The sequence below is a fragment of the Manis pentadactyla genome, chromosome 6 (assembly GCF_030020395.1).
Source record: "Manis pentadactyla isolate mManPen7 chromosome 6, mManPen7.hap1, whole genome shotgun sequence".
NCBI lineage: Eukaryota > Metazoa > Chordata > Mammalia > Pholidota > Manidae > Manis > Manis pentadactyla.
Window position 1 is genome coordinate 109956937 of NC_080024.1, and position 25034 is coordinate 109981970.

The 25034-nt window shown below is 36.4% G+C and overlaps 1 protein-coding gene across 3 annotated transcripts in view; it reads right to left on the reverse strand.

Annotated features, from left to right (window-relative positions):
* The window catches only part of ANKRD12 (ankyrin repeat domain 12), a 182495-nt gene that overhangs the window by 39645 nt on the left and 117816 nt on the right, over positions 1 to 25034 (reverse strand). For all 3 annotated transcript variants that reach the window (XM_036880673.2, XM_057504041.1, XM_036880672.2), the window contains 2 exons: positions 12106 to 12248; positions 1173 to 1320 (listed from right to left, as the gene is read on the reverse strand). In XM_036880673.2, coding sequence (XP_036736568.2) covers positions 1173 to 1320; positions 12106 to 12248 — 291 coding nt within the window. The remainder of the gene's footprint in view (positions 1 to 1172; positions 1321 to 12105; positions 12249 to 25034) is intronic.

Below are 25034 nucleotides of genomic sequence, written 5' to 3' on the forward strand. Positions count from 1 at the left end.
AAGACAAATACTGCATGACCTCCCTTACATGCACAATCTAAAAATAAAACCACAAATTCATGTAACAGAGAACAGATTATTGGTTGCCTGAGGAGGGGGTGTAGGTGGGCAAAATGGGTAAAGGCTGTCAAAAGGTACTGATTTCCAGTTTTATGATAAATAAGTCCTGGGAATGTAATGTATAGCATGGTGACTATAGTTAATAATGTCATATTGTTTATTTGATATTTGCCTCTTTTAGAAGGCCTCATCACAAGATGTTAACTAACTAAATGTGATCATTTTGCAATGTATACAAACATCAAATCCTTATACTGTATACCTGAAACTGATATGTTATATATGTTAATTGTACTTCAAAAAAAAAAAAAAAGTAAAGGGTAGACCTTTGTGCCTCAAAACTAGTTATTTTACTGCCTTCAGGCAATGGCTAACATTAAATGAGTATAGTTTGATTTTTTATTCCATGTAAAAATACATGGCATTATCTAATTGCTTGTAGGAATTTTTAAAGATTTTGTGAGGATATGGCCAGTTATGAGACTGAAAACGTTTTTTTTCACTGATTTTTGCCTGGAACATGGTGAACTCTTCCAATCTGTTACACAAAAGACTTTCTTCTATACAGGAAAGTTTTTTTCTGTTGTATTTTTAATTGTTTATTTTTAAATTCTGAGTATGTCCCAAGTTTTCTGAAATATTCTTTTGGATCTTTCTTTTTCAAAACGGTGTTTGCAAAACTGTGAATGTACCTTGCAACAATGACCAGAGTTCAACCACCTAAATCACATAAGTAAAAATGCACAGATGATTCATTAATGTTAGGAAGACAGGGAAGATTTGGTTACTAGTTCTCTAATTTATAAAAGAATGTAAAGTCAGAGTAGCAGTGGTGGTGGCTATTAATGTGGAGAGGCTCTTCAGTAGGCATGAATGTAATGTTGGCAATTTGGGGGGAAAATCATGGAAATAGGGCAATGGCATTATGACTCCACTTATATAGAGGATGAGTAGCAAATACCTAGATTACTAAATTCACCATTCTTAATAGCTAGCTAGCTAGCTAGCATGATTCTAAGGTACTCAAACATTTTCTGGATTGAAAAGGAGGAGGTGGTTCTACTAAATATCATGTCAAGCATACTGTTGAACTCAGATTCTCTGAAACAAACCTGTGTAACTTTCATCATCATCAGATAAAGGCACCTCTCTTTTTAGCAGCAATTCCAACTCCTCTGTTTCTGCTACATCCACCGGACGCTCTCCGTGTTTATTAGCTTGAAATGGATTTCCACCATGACGAAGTAACAGTTTCACTATCTGCAACATTAAAGAGGAAGATTTAGTCCCTTCATAGTTGGATCATTTCAACCATTACCTTGGTAAGATCCACAATACCCTTTTGCCTCACCTATTCTGCCTCCATTCCTCATTGTCTATTCCAAATTATGATTACTCTCTTCGAATTTCATTTTCATTATCATCCCCTCTCCATCTGATGACCTTATCAAATACAAAGAAATTTTCTCCTTAAATTTAAGAAGGGCTATTTTGGCACCAAATCTCATCATTTTTCTTGTTTCATCAAATATTCAAATATTTACTGAGCACTGCTCCAAGTTCTGCAGATAAATCATTGAACAAGAATAACAAGCTCCCTGACCTCTTGGAATGTACATTCTAGAGAGACTCAAAAGAAGTGCTTCCTTTCTGTTGAAGGCTAATATTACTACCAGTGCTCTTAATCTTTTTCTTTTCCCCACATCCCAGGAATTTAAGCCATCATCAACTGATGGATTTACTTTGAACTAATGAAGCCTCAACTTCAAGGCCCCTTACTTTCACGGTCCCCTTATATATAGCACTGTATCTAATTTTGTATTAATTACTTTGAAATTTTTCTTAAAGAAACCATTTTCTTCCCCACCAAATTATATAAGCTTTCAATTCTACAAAACCAGGGTCTGCCTGGTTAGCCATCGTTTAGTTTGTTTCTTATCCTCTTCCTTTCCATAGTTTTGAACTCTCTTTGATGGGCTCCTTTCTAGAACCCAATCTTTCCAGTTCATGTCTCTTTCACCTTAAAAAGATCCCATAAAGAAAGGAAACAAACAAAACAAGAAGCTGTTCAAACCAATATTCCTCTCCACTAGCCAAATCTCCTCTTTACTTTATAGTCAAGCTCCAGAAAATATTTAGTCTTGTAGTTTTGATTTTTTTTTTGGCCCTTCACCTTTCTACCCAAAATTATGCTACCATCAGTCCTATGAAATGGGTTTTCTAAGACCTGCAAAGATCTAAGCCAAATATTCTACCTCGAGAGCTCTGTTCTTATCTGTCTCATGCTCTAGTCTACATTATCTCTTTGGAGATCTCACCCACTCTATTAGAATATAATGACAATCATGCAATCTATTCATTCCTTTTTATTTCCTTGCTTGTTCTCTTTCTCTCAGCTCTTTCTTAAGCTCCAAACCCAAATATCCAGATGTTTATACTGGCTATATTCAACTGAATATATTTGTATTTCAATATAATAGCTGAAATCATAAGGAACTCAGTTCATTATACTTGCATCCTTATCTTTTATCTATTTCCATTCTCAGTGACTAATACCACAATATACCCAATCACTCAAGCCAGAAAACTCGGAGTCACTCGGGTGTTTCACACCCATATACTACATCAAATAGGTGGCTAAGTGTTAATTTTGCTTCCTTACCATCTCACGTTGTTCCCGAGCTTTACTTCCAGTGACATCAGAGTGTTCTAACATATGTAAATTTATACTATGATTTATTCGCACATTTCTCCCCTTATTCTAGGACCATAAACTTCATATGGGATCAAGTCTTGGTATTCCCAACACATAATTATGGTGTTTTCTAGTACTTAGAAAATATATCATGTCTTTTTAAAAAAACAATGTTAAGGTGCTAAAATTAGGAATTTCTAACAAATGAAAAGTACCTAAGAATAATAAAGATTCACACTGAATAAAATAATGGAAAATTTCTTTTAGACTATTAAAGAATAAACTATTAATGTTGAATATGAAATGTAAGAATGTATAATGAAAACAAATTATTCATGATCCCAACTGCTAATATTTTTTATTCCCTTTTGTTTACTATTTTTATCAAATTATACATCCTTACAATTTTAAAGATCAAATAGCTTTTTAAGGCTGTTGGTGAAGAACAAATGTCCCTGATGCTTTTTTCCATATACTAAGTATCATAATAGCTTGCTGCTTCTGTATTTTTCAACTTTGGACCTTGTTTATTGTTTCACAATGGAAGATGTGAACAGCTCTTTCACCAACTCCCATCTCCTCTCCTCGCATACACACACACTTCCCATCCTCCTGACTTTCCAATATTGTTATATATATGTGGGTGGGTTTTTTTTGTGCATTATGACTAATATAAATATTGAGCCAAAATGTACAGTATGACTAAATTTCCATTCTTAAACAACTTCATTTCCCCCCATGGAGTTAATTATCTTGATTATTAACTTACTCAATTTTCTACATACTCATCTTTAATTCATCCCCTATTCTGCTACAAGAAAAGATATCTTCAATACTCTACCATTTTTTTGTTAGAGATGCCTTTCTCTAGCCCTTCTAACTTGTTCTAAAATGGACTGCCTGTTCTCTAGATTTGCTTCTCAGTTGTCATCTTGGCATGTCCCTTTATCCTATCATCCCAGAAATACTCTTCCTTCAATTCTGTTAGATTCTTTAGACTCTTATCTTCTTTCTTGGTTTACTCCCTATTTTGTTGAATCACCAACTCCAGGAAATTCCTGAGAAAGAGCATTTTGAGATTTTTTTTTTTGGTATCATTAATCTACAATTACATGAAGAACACTATGTTTACTAGGCTCCCCCCTTCACCACGTCCCCCCCACAAACCCCATTACAGTCACTGTCCATCAGCGTAGTAAGATGCTGCAGAATCCCTACTCGTCTTCTGTGTTGTACAGCCCTCCCTGTGCACCCCCCCAAACATGCTAATTGTAATGCCTCCTGTCTTCCCCCCACACCAACCCTCCCTTCCCACCCATCCTCCTCAGTCTGTTTCCCTTTGGTAACTGTTGGTCCATTCTTGGGTTCTGTGATTGTGCTGCTGTTTTGTTCCTTCAGTTTTTCTTTGTTCTTATACTCCACATATGAGTGAAATCATTTGGTACTTGTTTCTCTCCACCTGGCTTATTTCACTAAGCAAAATACCCTCTAGCTCCATAAATGTTGTTGCAAACGGTAGGATTTGTCTTCCTCTTATGGCTGAATAATATTCCATTGTGTATATGTACCACATCTTCTTTATCCATTCATCTACTGATGGACACTTAGGTTGGTTCCATTTCTTAGCTATTGTAAATAGTGCTGTGATAAACATAGGGATGCATCTGTCTTTTTCAAACTGGACTGCTGCATTCTTAGGGTAAATTCCTAGAAGTGGAATTCCTGGGTCAAATGGTATTTTTATTTTGAGCATTTTGAGGAATCTCCACACTGCTTTCCACAATGGTTGAACTAATTTACATTCCCACCAGCAGTGTAGGAGGGTTCCCCTTTCTCCGCAATCTTGCCAACATTTGTTGTTGTCTTTTGGATGGTGGCGATCCTTACTGGTGTGAGGTGATATCTCATTGTGGTTTTAATTTGCATTTATCTGATGATTAGCGATGTGGAGCATCTTTTCATGTGTCTGTTGGCCATCTGAATTTCTTCTTTAGAGAACTGTCTATTCAGCTCCTCTACCCATTTTTTAATTGGATTATTTGCTTTTTGTTTGTTGAGGTGTGTGAGCTCTTTAAATATTTTGGATGTCAGCCCTTTATTGGTTCTGTCATTTATGAATATATTCATACTGTAGGATACCTTTTTGTTCTATTGATGGTGTCCTTTGCTGTACAGAAGCTTTTCAGCATTTTGAGATTTTTTTACATCAGAAAATACCTTTATCCTATCCTCATTTAATATTTAGTCTTGACAAAGAATAATTTTCATTCCAATTTTGAAGGTACTACTCCACTATCATCTAGCTTCTAGAGTTGTTACTGAAAAGTCTGATGGCATTCTGATTTTTTTACCTTTATATATGACTTGCTTTTTCTCTCTGTAAGCTTGAGGACATTCTTTGCATCCACTGTTCTTAAATGCCAGGATACTGTATCTTGGTCTTGGTCTTTTTATATCCATGGTGCTGAGCATTCAACTGCCCTTTCAATATGAAGACCCATGTTCCTTCAGTTCTGGGAAAATTTCTGGTTTTACTTTTTTGATAATGTCCTTTCTATGTTTTCAGTGTTCTGTCTTCTAAGAACTCTTGTTAAGATAATGGATCTCTGAATTAATCATTTCCCCCCCCTCATTTTGCTTCTTCCATCTTTGTTTCCTAGTTTCTGGTAAATTTCTTCCACTTTATCTTTAACCCTCAGTACTCACTTCTAATTTCCAAGAATTAAAAAAAAAAATCCATTGGCTACTCCTTGTTTAGTCAGATCTTTTTTCATGGCTACCACCTTATCTCCTTGGGGAAATTAATGGGTTTTTTTTGGAAGTTCCATCTGGCATCACTCATTGTGACCTCCAACTTCCTACTTTTCCATTAGCTTGTTTTGGTCTTTGCCTTCTATAAAACAGATTTTTCTCAAATGACAGGTAATCACTATCCACATTTAAGAGTAAGGCACTAAAATACTGAAGGTTTTGTAGGTATGGATAGGACTTGCATGCTAGTGTGATATGACTGGGTCATTTCACTGGATCTCCCTTCTTGGCTAGTTCAATTTCCTGTGGAGAAATCTTTCAATTCATGCTGACAACTATACACCTTACTTTCAGCATTCTGGCTGGCTGCTGAAAGGAGGCTGAGATCTTGATTACATCAAACATGTTATGAAAAGCCTAACCTAAATAATCAATTACTTTATAGATCATCGTCATATATAAGTAATTCTAAAAATGATTTAAAGTAACTTAAAGTTGTTTAAAACATATCAGGCAAGAAGTCAGAAGTAGGTAAAAATGGTGAGACAAGAAAATAAAGATCGGTATCTAAAATAGAATTAGGAGTAGTACTATTATAAAAACTGTTTATCAGATACATATACATAATGGAATATTATTCAGCCCTAAAAAGAAAAGAATTCCTGCCATTTGCAATATCATAGATGGATTGAGAGGGTATTATACTCAGTGAAATAAGTCAGGCAGAGAAAGACAAGTATGATTTCACTTATTTGTGGAATAAATACAAAGCAAAACAGAGTGAACAAAACAGCAATGAACTCACAGACACTAAGAAGGGACTGCTGGTCACCATGGGGGAGAGGTTGCAGTGGGTGGGTCAGGAGGGTAACGGGGATAAAGGGGCATGGAAATTCTCAATCATAAAGTAAGATGGTCATGGGGATAGTAGTACAGCATGGAGAATATAGCCAATGATTCTATAACATCCTCCTGTGTTGACAAATACTAGCTGTACTAGTGGGGGTGAGGATTTAATAATATGGACAACGGTTGAACCACTATGTTGTAAAACTGAAACTAATATACTGCTGTGTATCAATTAAAAAAGAAAAGAAGAAGAAAAATATGTATACCATTAAGTACACATACACTTGCAAAAGGCAGACCAAAGATCAGGTTCATAGCTTACTAAGAACTATGTTAAATATGTTAATTCTGTCTTACTCTAAATCATTTAGAACAGGCTATGGAATAGCTATTCTTCTGCTTCTCCCACCTTAGAAATGTTTTACGGATGGCTGAAGTTTCATGAGCATAAATTAGTGGAAGAAAGGCAATTCTTTGGTAGAGACTCATAATAGAAGGTACAGATATATACAAATGAGTTTTTGGTGTTACTCATTTCCCTCCTCCTCCTTAGGCACAAGTAAAAGAACAAGGAGAAAATAGCTCTCAATAGCTCTGAATTGTGACTCCTACTATCCTAGGCACGTTGGTAGGAGGAAAAGAAAAGGTCTCTTGCAAACTGCATGCCAGGCTCCCTCTGGAAAGAGACTGGAAATACTGTTTAAGTCCCTGTAAGTATATGAGCTCAAAGGTCAGCTTCTGGAAATATTCTGCAGCTATGTGCATATTTAGAGACTTGTATTCACAGAAACACATCTTACAAGGCACAATTCTTTAATATTACATTTAGAAACCAGGAAATCTTTTTATATCATATTTGAAAGAAAAGTATTCACCTTTGATAAACTGTCAATAGTGTTTTAAAGGGGGGGGGGCAAGAAGTACAGTATTTAAAATATAACACCAGAAAATAAATCAGTTTCTGATAAATTCAGTGGAAAGGGAAATGAACCCTATATATTTTCATGCCTTCTGGATTAAGTCTTTAGCATTCTGCCTATACTCAGTCTTATTCACTCATCCATCCATGTACCTCCACATGCATCCATGCGCAATATATGTCACTAGCACAAAATAATACAAAAAGTCTGTATATACGGTACTCACAGTACACTGCAGGAGACAAGACACGTATGTCAGTAAAAAATAATGTACCAAGTGCTATCGTATAGGTATATGCAATCTTGTCTGGTGGTAAGTAAGGACCAGTTAGGAAAAATAACATTTATAGGCTAAAATTTTCTTCAAAAAGAATACCTTACAGAAAAATGTAACTACGCAAAATAGCATTTTTGGTTTCTAAAATACTTGAGCATGTTTAAAATACAGCATTATAAAGGTAGCCCTTTAATCTTTTACAACTAACATTTCTATAACATTATAGATGTCAAGATGCATTTACATGCACAGTGTCTCTTTTTTTCTTCACAATGTCCACTTTAGAAAGGTACATAACTTAAAGATGAGGAAATGGAGGTTCAAAGGAAAGAAATAACTTGTTCACAATGACAAAGTTGGTAACCAAAACTGAATTCATATCTTCTGCTCCAAATTCCATTTTTTCCTCAACTAAAGTAAAATGTCTTTTAAAAGACAGGCAACTTGACATTAAAATTTTTGTTGTGTGTCAAAAAGAAATGAGGGCAGAGAATGTTTGCTGTTAAAGAGAAAGAAAAAAAGGATTTTCCAGCAGAAAGGTATGAGATGATATCAAATCCAATCTAGCACAATCTAGCATATTACAAAGCATGCTCTATCTTATTCACTAGAGAGCAGAGACGGTGTATTGATTAACAACTCTTTCAGATTAATGAAAAATTATCTCATTTTTATTTTATAAAGACACTGACATTTTTTATCCCTGTTAGCTCCTTAATTTGGACTCATACTAATTTAGAGTATATGCCAGCAGTATCTTGGAAGAGCGGGACCTCTTGTGTCATTGCTTCTCCATACTCTGGGAGAGACTGAGGGTGTTAGAATGTAATAGGTCATAGAGCATTAACAAGAAACACTGGAAGGTTCTTCTCTTATTGTGATGAGTAAAAGAATAAATTCATACAAAGTATTTAGAACACATCTTATTTCATAGCGAAAACACACAAATATTGCCATGAGAAGGTAATACAATGTAGTCCACAAAATAACACAAAATAAATGATCATGAAGGACAAGTTATTCATAATATTTAGCTTCACACCCGTCACTATACTGTCATGGGAATGCTCAGTACATTTTTTACTGCAGAATCTAAAATCCATTATTGTCACCTGATTCTTCACATTAAGTTATTTGACTTTGGGAAAAATTCACTGGAGTCTATTGACTCAAAAAAGATAGACAAATGCAAGCACCTGAAAATGAAAAGGTACAAGAACCTCAGATAAAAAAATAATTTATGTGACATTACATCACTAAATCTAAGTATGAAAAATTTCAGTAATTCCACATGTTTAGATTAATGGGCAATTTTATCTTCATTTACAATAAAGGCATAAAAGAACTGTGTACACTTCCATGCATATTATTGAAATATTCTTCAAAGAAAATGTTATTTATGGCAGAGAGCTTCAAACAGAGAAATTACAGGCTTCATGGAATGCAGAATATAGAAAGATATTAAATGTGATGGCAGTCAAGACAGAGTGTTCATCCAATTTAAAGAGAAATGCTGCATATGTTGCCAGACTTGATAAAGGATATTCAAATATTTTGTAGATCCTTTACTTCTACCACTATCACTAGTCTATTCAACAGAAAAACAACGTATGAGGTAATTTTTTTAAGGAAATTTCCTAACCTTACATCAACAGAGGGGTACTTGAGCTTGAGGTCACCATGAAAATAAACCTGTACCTAAGTGTCTAGAGTTTGGGGTTCACACAGACCAGGGTTTGACTGTTCCTGGAGAAACTTGTGTGAAAGGTTGATTGGATTTCCTGCTGGTATCAAAGCAAGGAGGGAGAGTGGTCATGGAAAAAGATCTGCATGTTTACTAGAAGCAGGGAAATGTTGTGTGTTTCTATGCACCAACCTACACTGTGGATTGGAGCTGAGAGGCATCTGCAAACTGATCAACAGGAACAGGTAAGAGTATAATGCAGAAGCTTTAAGTGTATAGTGGATGTAGTGCATTGCTCAGATCCCCTCTTCTGGACCAAGATACACACTTCCCCAATTTCTGAGTATTGCTTGCTTACAATTTACAGCTGAGCTCCTCACCAGGCCCTGCCATGGCCAAAGGTAGTAGCTTCACTTAAGGGTTATGCCTCCTTGCTGTCAGCAGCTTGCGTCTAATAACTGTGCCCCATGTGGGGGCACAAAACCCTAGCCCTCTTACCTCAATTTAGAACACCTTGGAAGGGCATCCTAGTATCAAGAACTCCCTTTGAGCTTGGCTGAAGGCCTTTGTTGCAGCTGCTCCACAGTTCAGCTTCTCACTTTGTCTTATCCTGCTGCTGTCACATCATTACAGGTATTGTTCCTAAAACATGTTGCTCCTCCTCTTGCCTCTGCAATCACCTGCAAATTTCTGTCTCAGAATCCTAAGGTACCCAACTACAGCAGATGCTATTGAGAGTGGTCCTAGAAGCAAACTCTAAAAACTCTAAAACAGGATTTTGCGGCTGTATTACATGCTGGCTGACCATGAGATGGAGTACTAACTGCCCTGGCATATGGTGGTCATGTAACTGATCAAACTTTGCAGGCCTTTGAGAGGTACCAGAGAAGTAATAATTAAAATGACTATAATTCCTTTCTCCAACCCTCACAGCCAGTTGAATACACCTTCTCCATCTTTGGAGAAAAGAGTTTATTCTCAAAATAAGAATAACTTTCTGGGTTTACATATCAGCACAGTGGAGAACAGTTTTAAAGTACTTAAATCAGGAGGATTAAATAAAAGTTTTCTCAGACAGAATGAGTTCATAGTTTCCCCTCACCACTGTCATATAAAAACTCTTCCCCTGCTTGGCTTCTAGAAGGCTGGAAAACAATCTTATGCCATCCAGACAGGACAGTAGGGTATTTCTGGAGAGACTACCTGTTCCAAGGGAAGAACCTACAAATATTAACATTTAGGAGACTTCAAACAAAACAGCATTCTTGTCCTCTAGACACTGTCCAGAGACGCCTACCAGTCAGCAAGCTCTATACATCACACATCTTATCAAGCAGGCTTTTTAGATCTTCATTTAAATATGAAGAAGATCTCTAACTTGAAAAATAAATCCAATAGAGCAATAACATGAAGGATCTTGGGGAAATCTATGACCATGCAGGAAGCAGAACAAATCATTTAATTAATATCCTCAGAGAGTTAAAATGGGCACCCAGAAACAGGAAATCTCATGGAAAGACTGTGAGAATTCCACATGGAATTAATGGTAGGGATAGGCCATGATAGCATCTATGCTACAGATTTAAAGAGTCCTGGTTAGAGAAGGATGTAAGGTATCTTGTATATAAGGATATGCAAAATCCCAGAGGGGTTCTCAAAAATAGTAAACTGACCAACGTGTTTGGCCTTAATTAGAGGCATTTTTAGAGTTATATCAGAGATAGTAGGGAAGAATAAGAACAGATGTATGGAAAACTAAATAACAAAGAACAAGGCAATCTATTAATCCAGGTAATAAACAAAAATTTAAAAAGTCCAAAATACAATTACAAAATGTTGTGAGTTTCTGAGCAGCAATCATTTAAAAAAATTCTTTGCAGGAGGTCAATAAATAATGACTAAAAATTAAAAAGCAAAACAAACAGTTTTCATCTTGTTACAGAGGTAAGTACTAGAATAAATACCTACAACAGTTGATTTTGGCTAAAGGTACTGGGAAGTGAGCAGAGATGTGAGGGAATCTGCAGTTATCTTTATAACCTGAACAGTACTTTTCAACTTTCTAAACCTTGTGCAAGTATTCCTTGATAAAAATGATAAGTAAAAAAAAAATTTTTTTTTGAAAAACAAAATCCCACTTCAGAACTACTACTAATAGTGCTGATATGCTTTTGCTTGTGAATATGCTTTTGCTTGTGAATAGGTTACAGTGGAATTAAGCATTAAACATACTTGAACATGAGCTTCATTATAACAAAGACTGATTTACCTTTGATATCAAATGCCAGACATTGAAAATGCAAATAGCATTTAAAACCTAGCATGGTTTGTAGTATTACATCAAAACAAATTAAACATGAAGATGCCATTAATTTGTAAGCAAACATAATCATGTTTGATTATATTTTTATTAATTATTATACACTTATGCCATCTGAACATATTAAGTATACTATTAAAAATATATTCAATATATAAATCAATTATAAATATGTTAAATAACGTCAGCTAAAATGCAGGAATAGACGTTATATATAGAATGATCATTAAATATTAACAAGTCAAACAAAAAAAGACAGCATGACACTGTAAAATTTTTATTCTACACTACACCCAGTTATCTGACAACAGAATGGCCTTTAAATGTTTGCCAACCTGTTTAATTACCAAATAAAACAGATTTTTTGTAAAGATAATGCTAAATCTGACTATAATAGGAATTAGCAGTAAGTTAAAAAAAAGGGAAAATAAAATATTAATGAGCTGATCAGGCTACGAATGAAATACGACATAAGATGGTATGACTAAAAAGTGAAATGGGTTGAGTTTATTTTGAAAATGTATATTATTGATTTTTTATCATACTTACATCTCTGTGCCCACTACTAGCAGAATCATGGAGTGGAGTGTCATCATCTAATCCTTGTGTGTTAACATCTGCTCCAGCTGCTATAAGTATCTTAGCAACATCATAATATCCAACATTGCAAGCTTCATGCAGTGGTGTCCAACCTAAAGTTGGAATATTAACATATAATTAACTTGTATTAATAGAATATATGTTTTTTTATATGCACAGCTATCTGTGACATATTGATTACACATATACATAGCACAGAAGGAAAAAGGAGTGACAAACAAGCTGCTGGAAGTATGTATCTAAAAACACCATCGATTTTACTGAAGTTTCATTCATGGTAGGATTATTTCCATTGGAGCTAAATTACTTGACTGAACTACTAACAATTTAAGCTTATCCAATAAATATAAACTTGCTATAATTTATAATAATCATTTGATTACGGAAAAAGAAGGGAAAATACTAATAAGCTCATTAGGGTCTTACAGTAAGCAAAACCCCTATGTTTTAAGGGCTTTCATCTGGCGATATAATCTTTTACAGACTTAATATTTACTTTAACTGAAATTAATTTATCATTTTAGTCACTTGTGCAATAAAAGTTACATGTTCAAGAGAGAAAAATTCTACCACCCAGGTATAATAATTTAGAAAATCTTGCATAAATCCTACTGACTTCCCTCCCTCTCATATTTATAATTAAGAAAAAACTGAGGAGTTATTTAACCTGCTTCTTCTACAGTGAAAATAATTCCCCATGACATTATATTTTCTACAGCATAGTATTACACTGAATTAACCATAATTTATTTAAACAAGCTCCTAAAATGGGGAATTTAGATTATTTGTAATTTTTAAGTATGAGAAATAGTGTTGCAATACATTTTCTTAAAACTAAGTCTTAATGCACTATAACTAAATGTTTAAGATAACTTCTAAAATTCCTGAGGTAGAATTACTACATAAAATACATTGTTTTGATTTCTTATAGTATCTATCAGATACTATCTAGAAAGGATGCTGTACATTTTAAGTCTCATTCTTTAAAGCAAATCCTGTGTATAACCCTTTTTGCTACTCAACCAAATAGAGAAACAAATTCCAGGTGTACTCTAACTAGGCTACATCTAAAAGCAAAACGAAATCAAAATTTGGAAAATGCAAAATATAGAAAGGTATAGTTTTATGATAGGGGGAGAGAAAACCTTCTTAAATAAAATATCAAAGAACCCATAAATGAAAATATAAACTGATATGATTGAATAAAAAATTTAAACCTCAGTACAATAAACAACACTTATGAAAATTCAAATACAGCCACTGAGTAAAAACCTGTACGTATTTCATAGAAAATTAAAATCTACACCAAATGAAAGGCTCTTATGTATTAATTATACTGTCAAATTATAAGAAAAATAGGTAAAGTACTAGATCTGGCAATTCACAGAAACATGTAAGTTTATAACATTCACAAGAAGAAATATTCACTGTCAATGCTGAATAAGAATATCCAAACTACAATCAGATCTTTCTCTCATTTGTTAGAATGTTATTAATCAAACCGATAATATCCTTTTAGTAAACATGTGAAGAAAAGGGCTCCATCATACACTCTTGATGGTAGTGTGAACTGATTAAAAATATTTTTTGGATGGCCATTTACCTGTATTAAAAATTTTTAAATAGTCATCCCCTTTGATTTAACAGTTTCTAGTCTACTGAAATCCTTCTGTAATTATACACAAAAATATTTCTACAAAAGTGTTCACTAAAGTATTACCCATGAATCTATACAATATTACGCAGTTATAAAAATGAATAAAGTGTATATATATATATATATATATATATATATATATATACTGATAGAAATGTTTGTAAGACATTAAAAAAATGGTAGGTTGCAGAACTATAGATAAAGATGGAATGATTTGATTTTTTTTAAAAAAAGGCTAATATATAAGTAAATGTTCATTGTGTATGTATGGTAATAAAAATGCATGGAAAGGATAACCTCAAACTTGTTAACAATAATTCTGTGGAAAAGAAAGAAACCGGAATGGGATTGGGAAAAAGACAGTGGAATAGGAAAGCAAGGTGGAAACTTCCTTCCACATACACATCAAGGAAGCAACTATAGCAAATACAACTAACCCTGAAAATGACTTGAAGACTGCAGAACAGACCATATCATATACACTGATGATGAAGGAAAGGCCACACAGATAAGGGTTAAGTGGCAGAGCCACAACTGATCAGGGTGCAAGCTCTTCCCTCATCCTAGCCCACAAGTGGGAGGAAAAGGAAAGGAGCAGGGAGGAGATGCACCCAGGAATCCTGCACACTTGGCTCTGGAGATCTGCTCTGGGACCATGAGTCCACATTGCATTGGGCTTTCGTGATAAATGGGGCTAGAAACCAGGAAGAGTTGGAGCTGAGAGGCTGAGACCCCTCTTACTTGTGGAGGACAGGCATGCCCTGCCAGTCCCACTGAGACCCAAGACAAAGGCAAAAGTTTTAAAGATTTACTAGCAGCAGGAAGATTTGCCACAAGGGTCGGGGATGGAGGGAGGTCTCTCTGGAGAAGAAAGTACAGGTAGAAGTTGCTTCCCCAGCCCTCCCTCAGGCCAACTGGTGCTAGTGGGAGCCAGCCCCAAACATTCCCCTTGCTGGCAGCTCACCTTGCAGTGCTCTCACCTGTGCAGCCTCCACACCCAACCCTCCCAGAAGGATCCCAGCAGAAGTGCAGTTGCTAGGCTCACAAAGAGCCCACTGAGGTGAGCTGACATTCACTGCTGACAGAGATCAGCGACTGCCTACAGACAGGCAAAAAGGTGGCCCAGCCCATAGCTCAGCAACAGCAACTGAGGCTCTACTACAGAAGATAATCAGGCACCAGTGAGCAAAGAGTCTTGAGTTTTTGGGTACCTCAGGACTCCTTCTTCATATAGCTATTACTCTCTAGACCAGGAGGCATAGTGGCTCTAATACAAAGGAAGAGAGACACAGAAACCCAGACAGAAGGAGAAGGCAGAGAAATAAGTTCCAAACAGAAGAAAAGGATAAGACACAAGAAAAAGGGCTAAATGAAATGGAGATTACCAATCTTCTTGATAAAGATTTAAAAGTAAGAGTCACAAAGATGTTCACTGAACAGGGAAAAAATATTGATGATCTCAGAGAGAACTTCAACAAAAAGAAAGTGCGAAAAAGAGCCACTCATAGCTGAAGAACACAATAACTGAAATGAAAAATACAATGGAAGGAATGAATAATAGATTGCTGCAAGTAAAGGAGACAGTCAATGAGATGGAAATTAGAGAACAGGAACACAATGAAGCTGAGGAACAGTGCAAAAAACAATCTGTAAACATGAGAGGATCTGACAACTCCAAAGAAAAAATATTTGAATAATACGGGTACCAGAAGAACAAAGAGACAAGGGGTAGAAAATCTTTTTGAAGAAATAATTGCTAAAAACTTTCCCAATCTAGGTAAAGAAACAGATACCCAGGTACTGGAAACAAAGAGAGCCCCTAACAAAAGAAATCCCAAGAAGATGACACCAAGACATATAGTAATTTAAATAGCAAAGATTAAAGATAAAGAAAGAGTATTAAAAGCAGCAAGAGAGAGCTGACAGCTACCTATAAGGGAAATCCCATAAGGCTATCAGCAGATTTCTCAGCAAAAACTTTACAGGTTGGAATGGAATGGCATGAAATATTTAATGTACTGAAAAAGAACCTACAACCAAGAGTCTTCTACTGAGCAAGGTTATCATTGAGTATTGAAAGAGGGATTAAAAGTTTCCCCGATAAGTTAAAAGAATTCACCACCACTAAACTGGCCTTATGGGGTATGTCAAAGGGACTTCTGTAGACAGAAATCTTCACAGGCCTAAATATTTTTCATTAGTGAAAATAAACCCACAAGAAGTTTACTGCAGCACTATTTACAATAGCAAAGATATGGAAGCAACCTAAGTGTCAATCAGTAAATGAACAGATAAAGAAGATGTGGAACATATACACAATGGAATACTATATAGCCATAAGAAGAAAACAAATACTACTATTTGCAACAACATGGATGGAGCTAGAGGGTATTATGCTGATTGAAATAGGCAGAGAAAGACAACTACCAAATAATTTTGCTCATTTGTTGAGTGTAACAAGGAAGCAAAACTGAAGGAACAAAACAGCAGCAGACTCACAGACTCCAAGAAGGGACTAGTGGTTACCAAAGGGCAGAGCACAGGGAGGGTGGGAGGAGAGGGAGGGAGAAGGGGATTGAGGGGCATTATGATTAATACACATGGTATGTGGAGGGTCATGGGGAAGACAGTGTAGCACAGAGAAGACAAGCAGTGACTCTGTGGCATCTTACTATACTGATGGACAGTGACTTCAATGGGGTATGCGGGGGATGTGATAATATGGGTGAATGCAGTAACCACAATATTTATCATGTGAAACCTTCATAAGAGGGGGTATCAATGATAACTTAATTAAAAAAAAAAAAGAAAGCCCACAGGATAGGTAGGAGATCAACTGTTTACTGAGCAGTATGAAGTGAAAAACGAAAGGTAATAAAATAAACTATACACAAAAATCAGTGAAGGAGTACACAAAAATGCAGATTATGACATCTAATAAAATAAGTGTAGAGGATGGAGAAGAATGCAAACGAATTACTTTTACATTGTGTTCAAAACAGAGCAACCATCAACTTTAGACTCTTACATAGTTAGAAAACTATAAACTTTGAGGTAAACACAAACATAAACACTGTAATAGATACACAAAACATTTAAGAAAAGAAATATAATCACATCATTAAGGAAAACCATCAAGTAACATGAGAAGAGCATGAGGAAGAAAGGAACACAGAGAACTATAAAAGGAAACATAAAACAATTAATAAAATTACAGCAAGTACATACTTATCAATAACTACCTTAAATGTAAATGGACTGAATGGACCAATCAAAAGATATAGGGGGCTGTCACTATTTGCAGATGACATAATATTGTTCATAAAAATCCCTAAAGACTCCATGCCAAAACTACTAGAAAAAATATCTGAATTCAGCAAAGTTGCAGGATACAAAATTAATACACAGAAATTTGTTGCTTTCCTATACACTAACAATGAACTAGCAGAAAGAGAAATCAGGAAAACAATTCCATTCACAATTGCATCAAAAAGAATAAAATACCTAGGAATAAACCTAACCAAGGAAGTGAAAGACCTGCAACCTGAAAACTACATGATACTCTTAAGAGAAATTAAAGAGGACACTAACAAATGGAAACTCATCCCATGCTCTTGGCTAGGAAAAATTAATATTGTCAAAATGGTCATCCTGCCTAAAGCAATCTACAGATTCAATGCAATCCCTATCAAAATACCAAAAGCATTCTTCAATGAACTGGAACAAACAGTTTTAAAATTCATATGGAACCACAAAATACTCCAAATAGCCAAAGCAATCCTGAGAAGGAAGAACAAAGCAGGGGGAATCTTGCTCCCCAACATCAAGTTCTACTACAAAGCCACAGTAATTAAGAAAATTTGGTACTGGCACAAGAATAGACCCACAGACCAGTGGAACAGAACAGAGAGTCCAGATTTAATCCAAACATACTTGGTCTATTAATATACGATAAAGGAGCCATGGACATGCAATGGGGAAATGACAGTCTCTTCAACAGCTGATGTTGGCAAAACTGGACAGCTACATGTAAGAGAATGAAACTGGATCACTGTCTAACCCCATACACAAAAGTAAATTCAAAATGGATCAAAGACCTGAATGTAAGTCATGAAACCATAAAACTCCTAGAAAAAAACATAGGCAAAAATCTCTTGGACATAAACGTGAGTGACTTCATCAAGAACATATCTCCCCGGCAAAGGAAACAAAAGCAAAAATGAACAAGTGGGACTATATCAAGCTGAAAAGCTTCTGTACAGCAAAGGACACCACCAATAGAACAAAAAGGCATCCTACAGTATGGGAGAATATATTCATAAATGACAGAACCGATAAACAGTTGACATCCAAAATATATCCACCTCAACAAACAGAAAGCAAATAATCCAATCAAAAAATGGTCAGAGGAGCTGAACACACAGTTTTCCAAAGAAGAAATTCAGATGATCAACAGACACATGAAAAGATGCTCCACATCGCTAATCATCAGAGAAATGCAAATTAAAACCACAATGAGATATCACCTCACACCAGTAAGGATCGCCACCATCCAAAAGACAAACAACAACAAATGTTGGTGAGGTTGTGGAGAAAGTGGAACCCTCCTACACTGCTGGTGGGAATGTAAATTAGTTCAACCATTATGGCAAGCAGTATGGAAGTTCCTCAAAAAACTCAAAATAGAAATACCATTTGACCCAGGAATCCCACTCCTAGGAATTTACCCTAAGAATGCAGCAGCCCAGAAAAAGACATAGGCACCCTTGTTTATCGCAGCACTATTTATAATAGCCAAGAAATGGAAGCAACCTACGTGTCCATCAGTAGATGAATGGATAAAGAAGATGTGGTACATATACACAAATGGAATATCATTCAGCCATAAGAAGAAAACAAATCCTACCATTTGCAACAACATGGATGGAACTAGAGTATTATGCTCAGTGAAATAAGCCAGGCGGAGAAAGACAAATACCAGATTATTTCACTCATACGTGAAGTATAAGAACAAAGAAAAAAACTGAAGGAAAAACACAGCAGCAGACTCACAGAACCCAAGAATGGACTAACAGTTACCAAAGGGAAAGGGACTGGGGAGGATGGGTTGGAAGGGAGGGATATGGGGGGGAAGGGGAAGAAAGGGTTCATTATGATTGGCATGTATAATGCGGCAGGGGCCCACAGGAAGGGCTGTACAACACAGAGAAGACAAGCAGTGATTTTACAACATCTTACTACGCTGATGGACAGTTACTGTAATGGGGTATGTGGGGGAGACTTGGTGATGGAGGGAGTCTAGTAAACAATGTTCCTCACGTAATTGTAGATTAATGATACCAAAAAAAAGAAAAAAGATACAGGGCGGCAGAATGGATAAAGAAACAAGATCTAGGATTAAAGACGGCGGTGTGAGAGGTAAGATAGAGGCTTCCCCCTAAAACCGCATGTAATACGAAAATATAATTAATATAACTAATCCTGAAAGAGCAACAGGAAAGGTGGCTGCGCCAGACTGCATACACCTGGAGAGAAGAACAGAGCTCATGGAACAGGATAACATATCAAAGCCAAGACTCAGCGGGACCCAAGCCCTTCCCCGACCTCAGCTCACTGGTAGAGGAAGAGAAACAGAGTGGGGAGGGGGTGGAATCCTGGGACTTCTGAACACCTAGCTCTGAAGATCTGCTCTGGGAGAACAAACCTACATTACATGGTGCGCTGGTGATTAGGGGGAATGGAAAGCTAAGATAGGCAGAATACCTGGAGAGACTGAGATTGCAGCTGCTTGTGGAAAACAGGGATCTATATCTGGCTGCTCTGGGACAAAAGAAAGGCAGGCAGTCTGAGAGACTTCCTAACAGTGAGAGGGCTGCTAAAGGGGTAAGGAATGCACAAAGCTTACTGCTCAGGAGAAAGAACAGGTAGACAAAATTGTCTGGGTGCACTCTGCCCAGCAGGTTGGTAACTTTTGCGATCTTCAGGTGCTCCAGCCCCCTGGCTGGGTACCAGTTCCAGGGCCCCTTCTGTGATACGCAACCTGCTGTGCCTTCCTCGTGGCCAGCCTGCACCTGGCTTCCAAACCAGAAAACCCTGCCCTGGCGGAAGGCAAGCCAGAGGGAAGCCTCGCATACAGCAGCAACAAATGCAAAGCATAGAGGCTTATATACCTGTGTTCTCAGCTGACTGGTTTTGGAAGTGAAGACAGACATAGCAGCCAGGAACCAAGAAACAGTTCTTTCTAAGCCCTAGGCACCAACACCACTCCCCTGCCACCCCTGGCACTGCTCCAGGGGCTGAGCAGCTCCAGAGAGTAGAGCTTCTGGGCACTAGAGGGCTCCACATACAGATACGAATCGTCAAAGGTACCTGGTTCAAAGCAAAATTCTACATACACCAAAAAAAGATACAAATGAAACCGATTTCATAAATTTTCCTGAAAGAGATTTCAAAATAAAAATCATAAACATGCTCATAGAGGTATAGAAAAATATTCAACTCAGGAATGAATTCTGGTTGGAGATCCAATCATTATGGAACACAGTATCAGATATGAAACATACAATGGAAGGTTTTTTTATTTTATTTTTTGTTTTTATTCTATTAACCTTTATTTATTTATTTTTTATTTGGGCACCATTAATATACAATTACATGAGCAACACTGTGGTTACTAGATTCCCCCCATTATCAAGTCCTCAACATATGCTGCATTACAGTCACTGTCCATCAGTGAAGTGAGATGCTATAAAATCACTACCTGTCTTCTCTGTGCTATACTGTCTTCCCTGTGCCCCCCCACTATACTATGTGTGTTAATCATAATGCCCCCTTTTCCCATTATCCCTCCCTTCCCACACATCCTCCCCAGTTCCTTTCCTTTTGGTAACTGTTAGTCCATTGTTGGGTTCTGTGATCTGCCGATGTTTTTGTTCCTTCAGTTTTTTTTGTTACTGTTCTTAAACACTACAGATGAGTGAAATCATTTGATACATGTCTCTCTCTGCCTAGCTTACTTCACAGAGCAAAATACCCTCTAGCTCGATCCATGTTATTGCAAATGGTAGGACCTGTTTTCTTATGACTAAATAATATTCCATTGTGTATATGTACCACACATTCTTTCTCCATTCTCTACTGATGGACATTTAGGTTGCTTCCATTTCTTGGCTATTGTAAATAGCACTGCCATAAACATAGGGGTGCATCTGTCTTTTCTAAACTGGCCTGCTGCATTCTTAGGGTAAATTCCTAGGAGTGGAATTCCTGAGTCAAATGGTATTTCTACTTTGAGATTTTTGAGAAACCTCCATACTGCTTTCCACAATAGTTGAATTAATTTACATTCCCACCATCAGATTAGGATGGTTCCGCTTTCTCTATATCCTTGTCACCATTTGTTGTTGTTTGTCTTTTGGATAGTGGCCATCCTAACTGGTGTGAGGTGGTATGTCATTGTGGTTTTAATTTGCAGTTCTCTGATGATTAGCAATGCAGAGCATCGATTCATGTGACTGTTGGCCATGTGAATTTCTTCTTTGGAGAAGTGTCTGTTCAGATCCTCTGACCATTTTTTAATTGGATTATTTGCTTTTTCTTTGTTCAGGTGTGTGAGCTCTTTATATATTTTGGATGTCAATCCCTCATCAGGTATGTCATTTATGAATATATTCTCCCATTCGGTAGGATACCTTTTTGTTCTACTTACGGTCTCCTCTGCTGTACAGAAGTTTTTGGCTTGATATAGTCCCACTTGTTCATTTTTACTTTTGTTTACCTTGCCCAGGGAGATATGTTCATGAATAAGTTGTTCATCTTTATATTCAAGAGATTTTTCCTATGTTTTCCTCTAAAGAGTTTTATACTTTCATGACTTACATTCAGGTCTTTGATTCATTTCGAGTTTACTTTTGTGTATGGGGTTAGAGAGTAATCCAGTTTCATTCTCTTACATGTAGCTGTCCAATTTTGCCAACAGCAGTTATTCAGGAGGCTGTAATTTCCCCATTGTATATCCATGACTCCTTTATTGTATGTTAATTAGCCATATATGTTTGGGTTAATATCTGGACTCTTTTCTGTTCCACTGGTCTATGGGTCTGTTTTTTTGCCACTAACAAATTGTCTTGATTCTCTGGTCTTGTTTTAGAGCTTGAAGTTGGGAAGAGAGATCCCTCCTGCTTTCTTCTTACCTCTCAGGACTGCTTTGGCTATTCGGGGTCTTTTGTGGTTCCATATGAATTTTAGAACTATTTGTGCCAGTTTGTTGAAGAATGCTGTTGGTATTTTGATAGGGATTGCACTGAATCTGTGGATTACTTTTAGCAGGATGGCCATTTTGACACTATTAATTCATCCTAACCAAAAGCATGGGATGAATTTCCATTTGTTAGTGTCCTCTTTAATTTCTCCTAAGAGTGTCTTGTACTTTTCAGGGTATAGATTTTTCACTTCCTTGGTTAGGTTTATTCCTAGGTAGTTTATTCTTTTTGATGCAGTTATGAATAGAACTGGTTTTCCTGATTTCTCATTCTGCTAGTTCATTGTTAGTGTATAGGAATGCCACAGATTTCTGTGTATTAATTTTGTATCCTGCAACTTTGCTCAATTCAGGTATTAGTTCTAGTAGTTTTGGAGTGCAGTCTTTAGGTTTTTTTTATGTACAATATCATCTCATCTGCAAACAGTGAAAGACTGACTTCTTCCTTACCAATTTGGATGCCCTTTATTCCTTTGTGTTGTCTGATTGCCAAGGCTAGGACCTCCAGTACTACACTGAATAAAAGGAGGGAAAGTAGGCATCCTTGTCTTGTTCCCAATCTTAGAGGAAAAGCTTTAAACTTCTTGCTGTTAAGTATGATATTGGCTGTGAGTTTCTCATATGTGGACTTTATTATGCTGAGGTACTTGCTTTCTGTACCCATTTTGTTCAGAGTTTTTTATCATGAATGGATGTTAAATTTTGTTGAATGCTTTCTGAGCATCTATGGAAATGATATGTGGTATTTGTCCTTTTTTGTTGATGTGATGGATGATGTTGATGGATTTTCTATGTTGTATCATCCTTGCATCCCTGGGATGAATCCTACTTCATCATGGTGTATGATCCTCTTGTTGTATTTTTGAATTCGGTTTGCTAATAGTTTGTTGAGTATTTCTGCATCTATGTTCATCAGGGATATTGGTCTGTAGTTTTCTGTTTTTGTGGTGTTTTTGCCTGGTTTTGGTATTAGGATGATGCTGGCTTCATACAATGAGTTTGGAAGTATTCCCTCCTCTTTTATTTTTTGGAAAACTTTAAGGAGAATGGTTATTATGTCTTCTCTAAATGTTTGACAAAATTTAGTGGTGAATCCATCTGGTCTGGGAGCTTTGTTCTTGGGTAGTTTTTTGAGTTCCAATTCAATTTCACTGATGGTAATTGGTCTGTTCAGATTTTCTGTTTCTTTCTGGGTCAGTCTTGGAAGATTGTATTTTTCAACAAAGTTGTCCATTCCTTCTAGTTTATCCATTTTGTTAGCACATAGACTTTCACAGTATTCTGTAATATTTCTTTGTATTTCTGTGGTGTCCATTGTGATTTTTTCCTTTCTTATTTCTGATTCTGTTTATGTGTGTAGATTCTCTTTTTTTATTAATAAGTCTGCCTTGGGGTTTATCTATTTTGCTTATTTTCTCAAAAAACCAGCTCTAGGTTTCTTTAATTTTTTCTATTCTTTTATTCTTCTCAATATTATTTATTTCTTCTCTGATCTTTGGTATGTCCCCCCTTCTGCTGACATTGGGTCTCATTTGCTCTTCTTTTTCCAGTTTCAATAATTGTGATTTTGACTACTCATTTGGGGTTGTTCTTCCTTCTTTAAATAGGCCTGGGTAGCAATATACTTGCCTCCTAGAACTGCCTTCGCTGTGTACCACAGAAGCTGGGCATTGTGCTGTTGTTTTCATTTGTCTGCATATATTCCTTGATCTCTGTTTTAATTTGATCATTAATCCACTGATTATTTAGGAGCATGTTGTTATGCCTCCATGTGTTCGTGAGCCTTTTTGTTTACTTTGTACAATTTATTTCTAGTTTTATACCTTTGTGTTCTGAGAAGCTGGTTGGTAGAATTTCACTTTTTAATTTTCTGAGGCTCTTTTGTGGCCCAGTATGTGGTCTGTTCTGGAAAATGTACCATGTGCTCTTAAGAATATATATCCTGCTGCTTATTGGTGTAGAATTCTGTGGATGTTTGTTAGTTCCATCTCTTCTAGGGTGTTGTTCAGAGCCTCTGTGTCCTTACTTATTTTAAGTCTAGTTGATCTGTCCTTTGGAGTGGGTGGTGGTTGAAGTCTCCTAAAATGAATGCATTGCATTTTATTTCCCGCTTTAATTCTGTTAGTATTTATTTCACATATATAGGTGCCCCTGTGTTGGGTGCATAGATATTTATTATGGTTATATCAACTTGTTGGATTGGCCCCTTTATTATTATGTTATGTCCTTCTTTGTCTCTTGTTACTTTCTTGGTTTTCAAGTCTATTTTGTCTGATAGAAGTACTACAACACCTGCTTTTTTCTCCTTGTTGTTTGCATGAAATATTTTTTGCATCTCTTCACTTTTAGTCTGTGTATGTCTTTGGGTTTGAAGTGAGTCTCTTGTCACCAGCATACAGATAGGTCTTGCTTTTTTATCCATTCTATTACTCTTTGTCTTTTGATTGGTTAATTCAGTCCATTTACATTAGGGTGATTATTGGTAGATATTTACTTCTTGCCATTACAGGCTTTGGATTCCTCGTTACCATAGGTTCAAGGGTAGCTTCTTTACTATCTAACCATCTAACTTAACTCACTTATTATGCTGTTATAAACACAGCCTGATAATTATCTATTTCTCTCCCTTATTCCTCCTCCTCCACTCTTTGTAATACTAGGTGTTTTATTCTGTACTCCTTGTTTCCCATGAGTGATTTTGTGGACAGTTGATTTTATTTTGCCTTTAGTTAGTATTTGGTTGGTCTACTTTCTTTGCTGTGTTTTTATTTTCTCTTTTGATAGCTATTTAGCCTTAGGCATACTCCTGTCTGGAGCAGTCCCTTTAAAATATATTGCAGAGATTGTTTGTGGGAGGTAAATTCCCTCAACTTTTGCTAATCTGGAAATCGTTTAATCCCTCCTTCAAATTTAAATGTTAACCTTGCTGGATACAGTATTCTTGGTTTGAGGTCCTTCCTT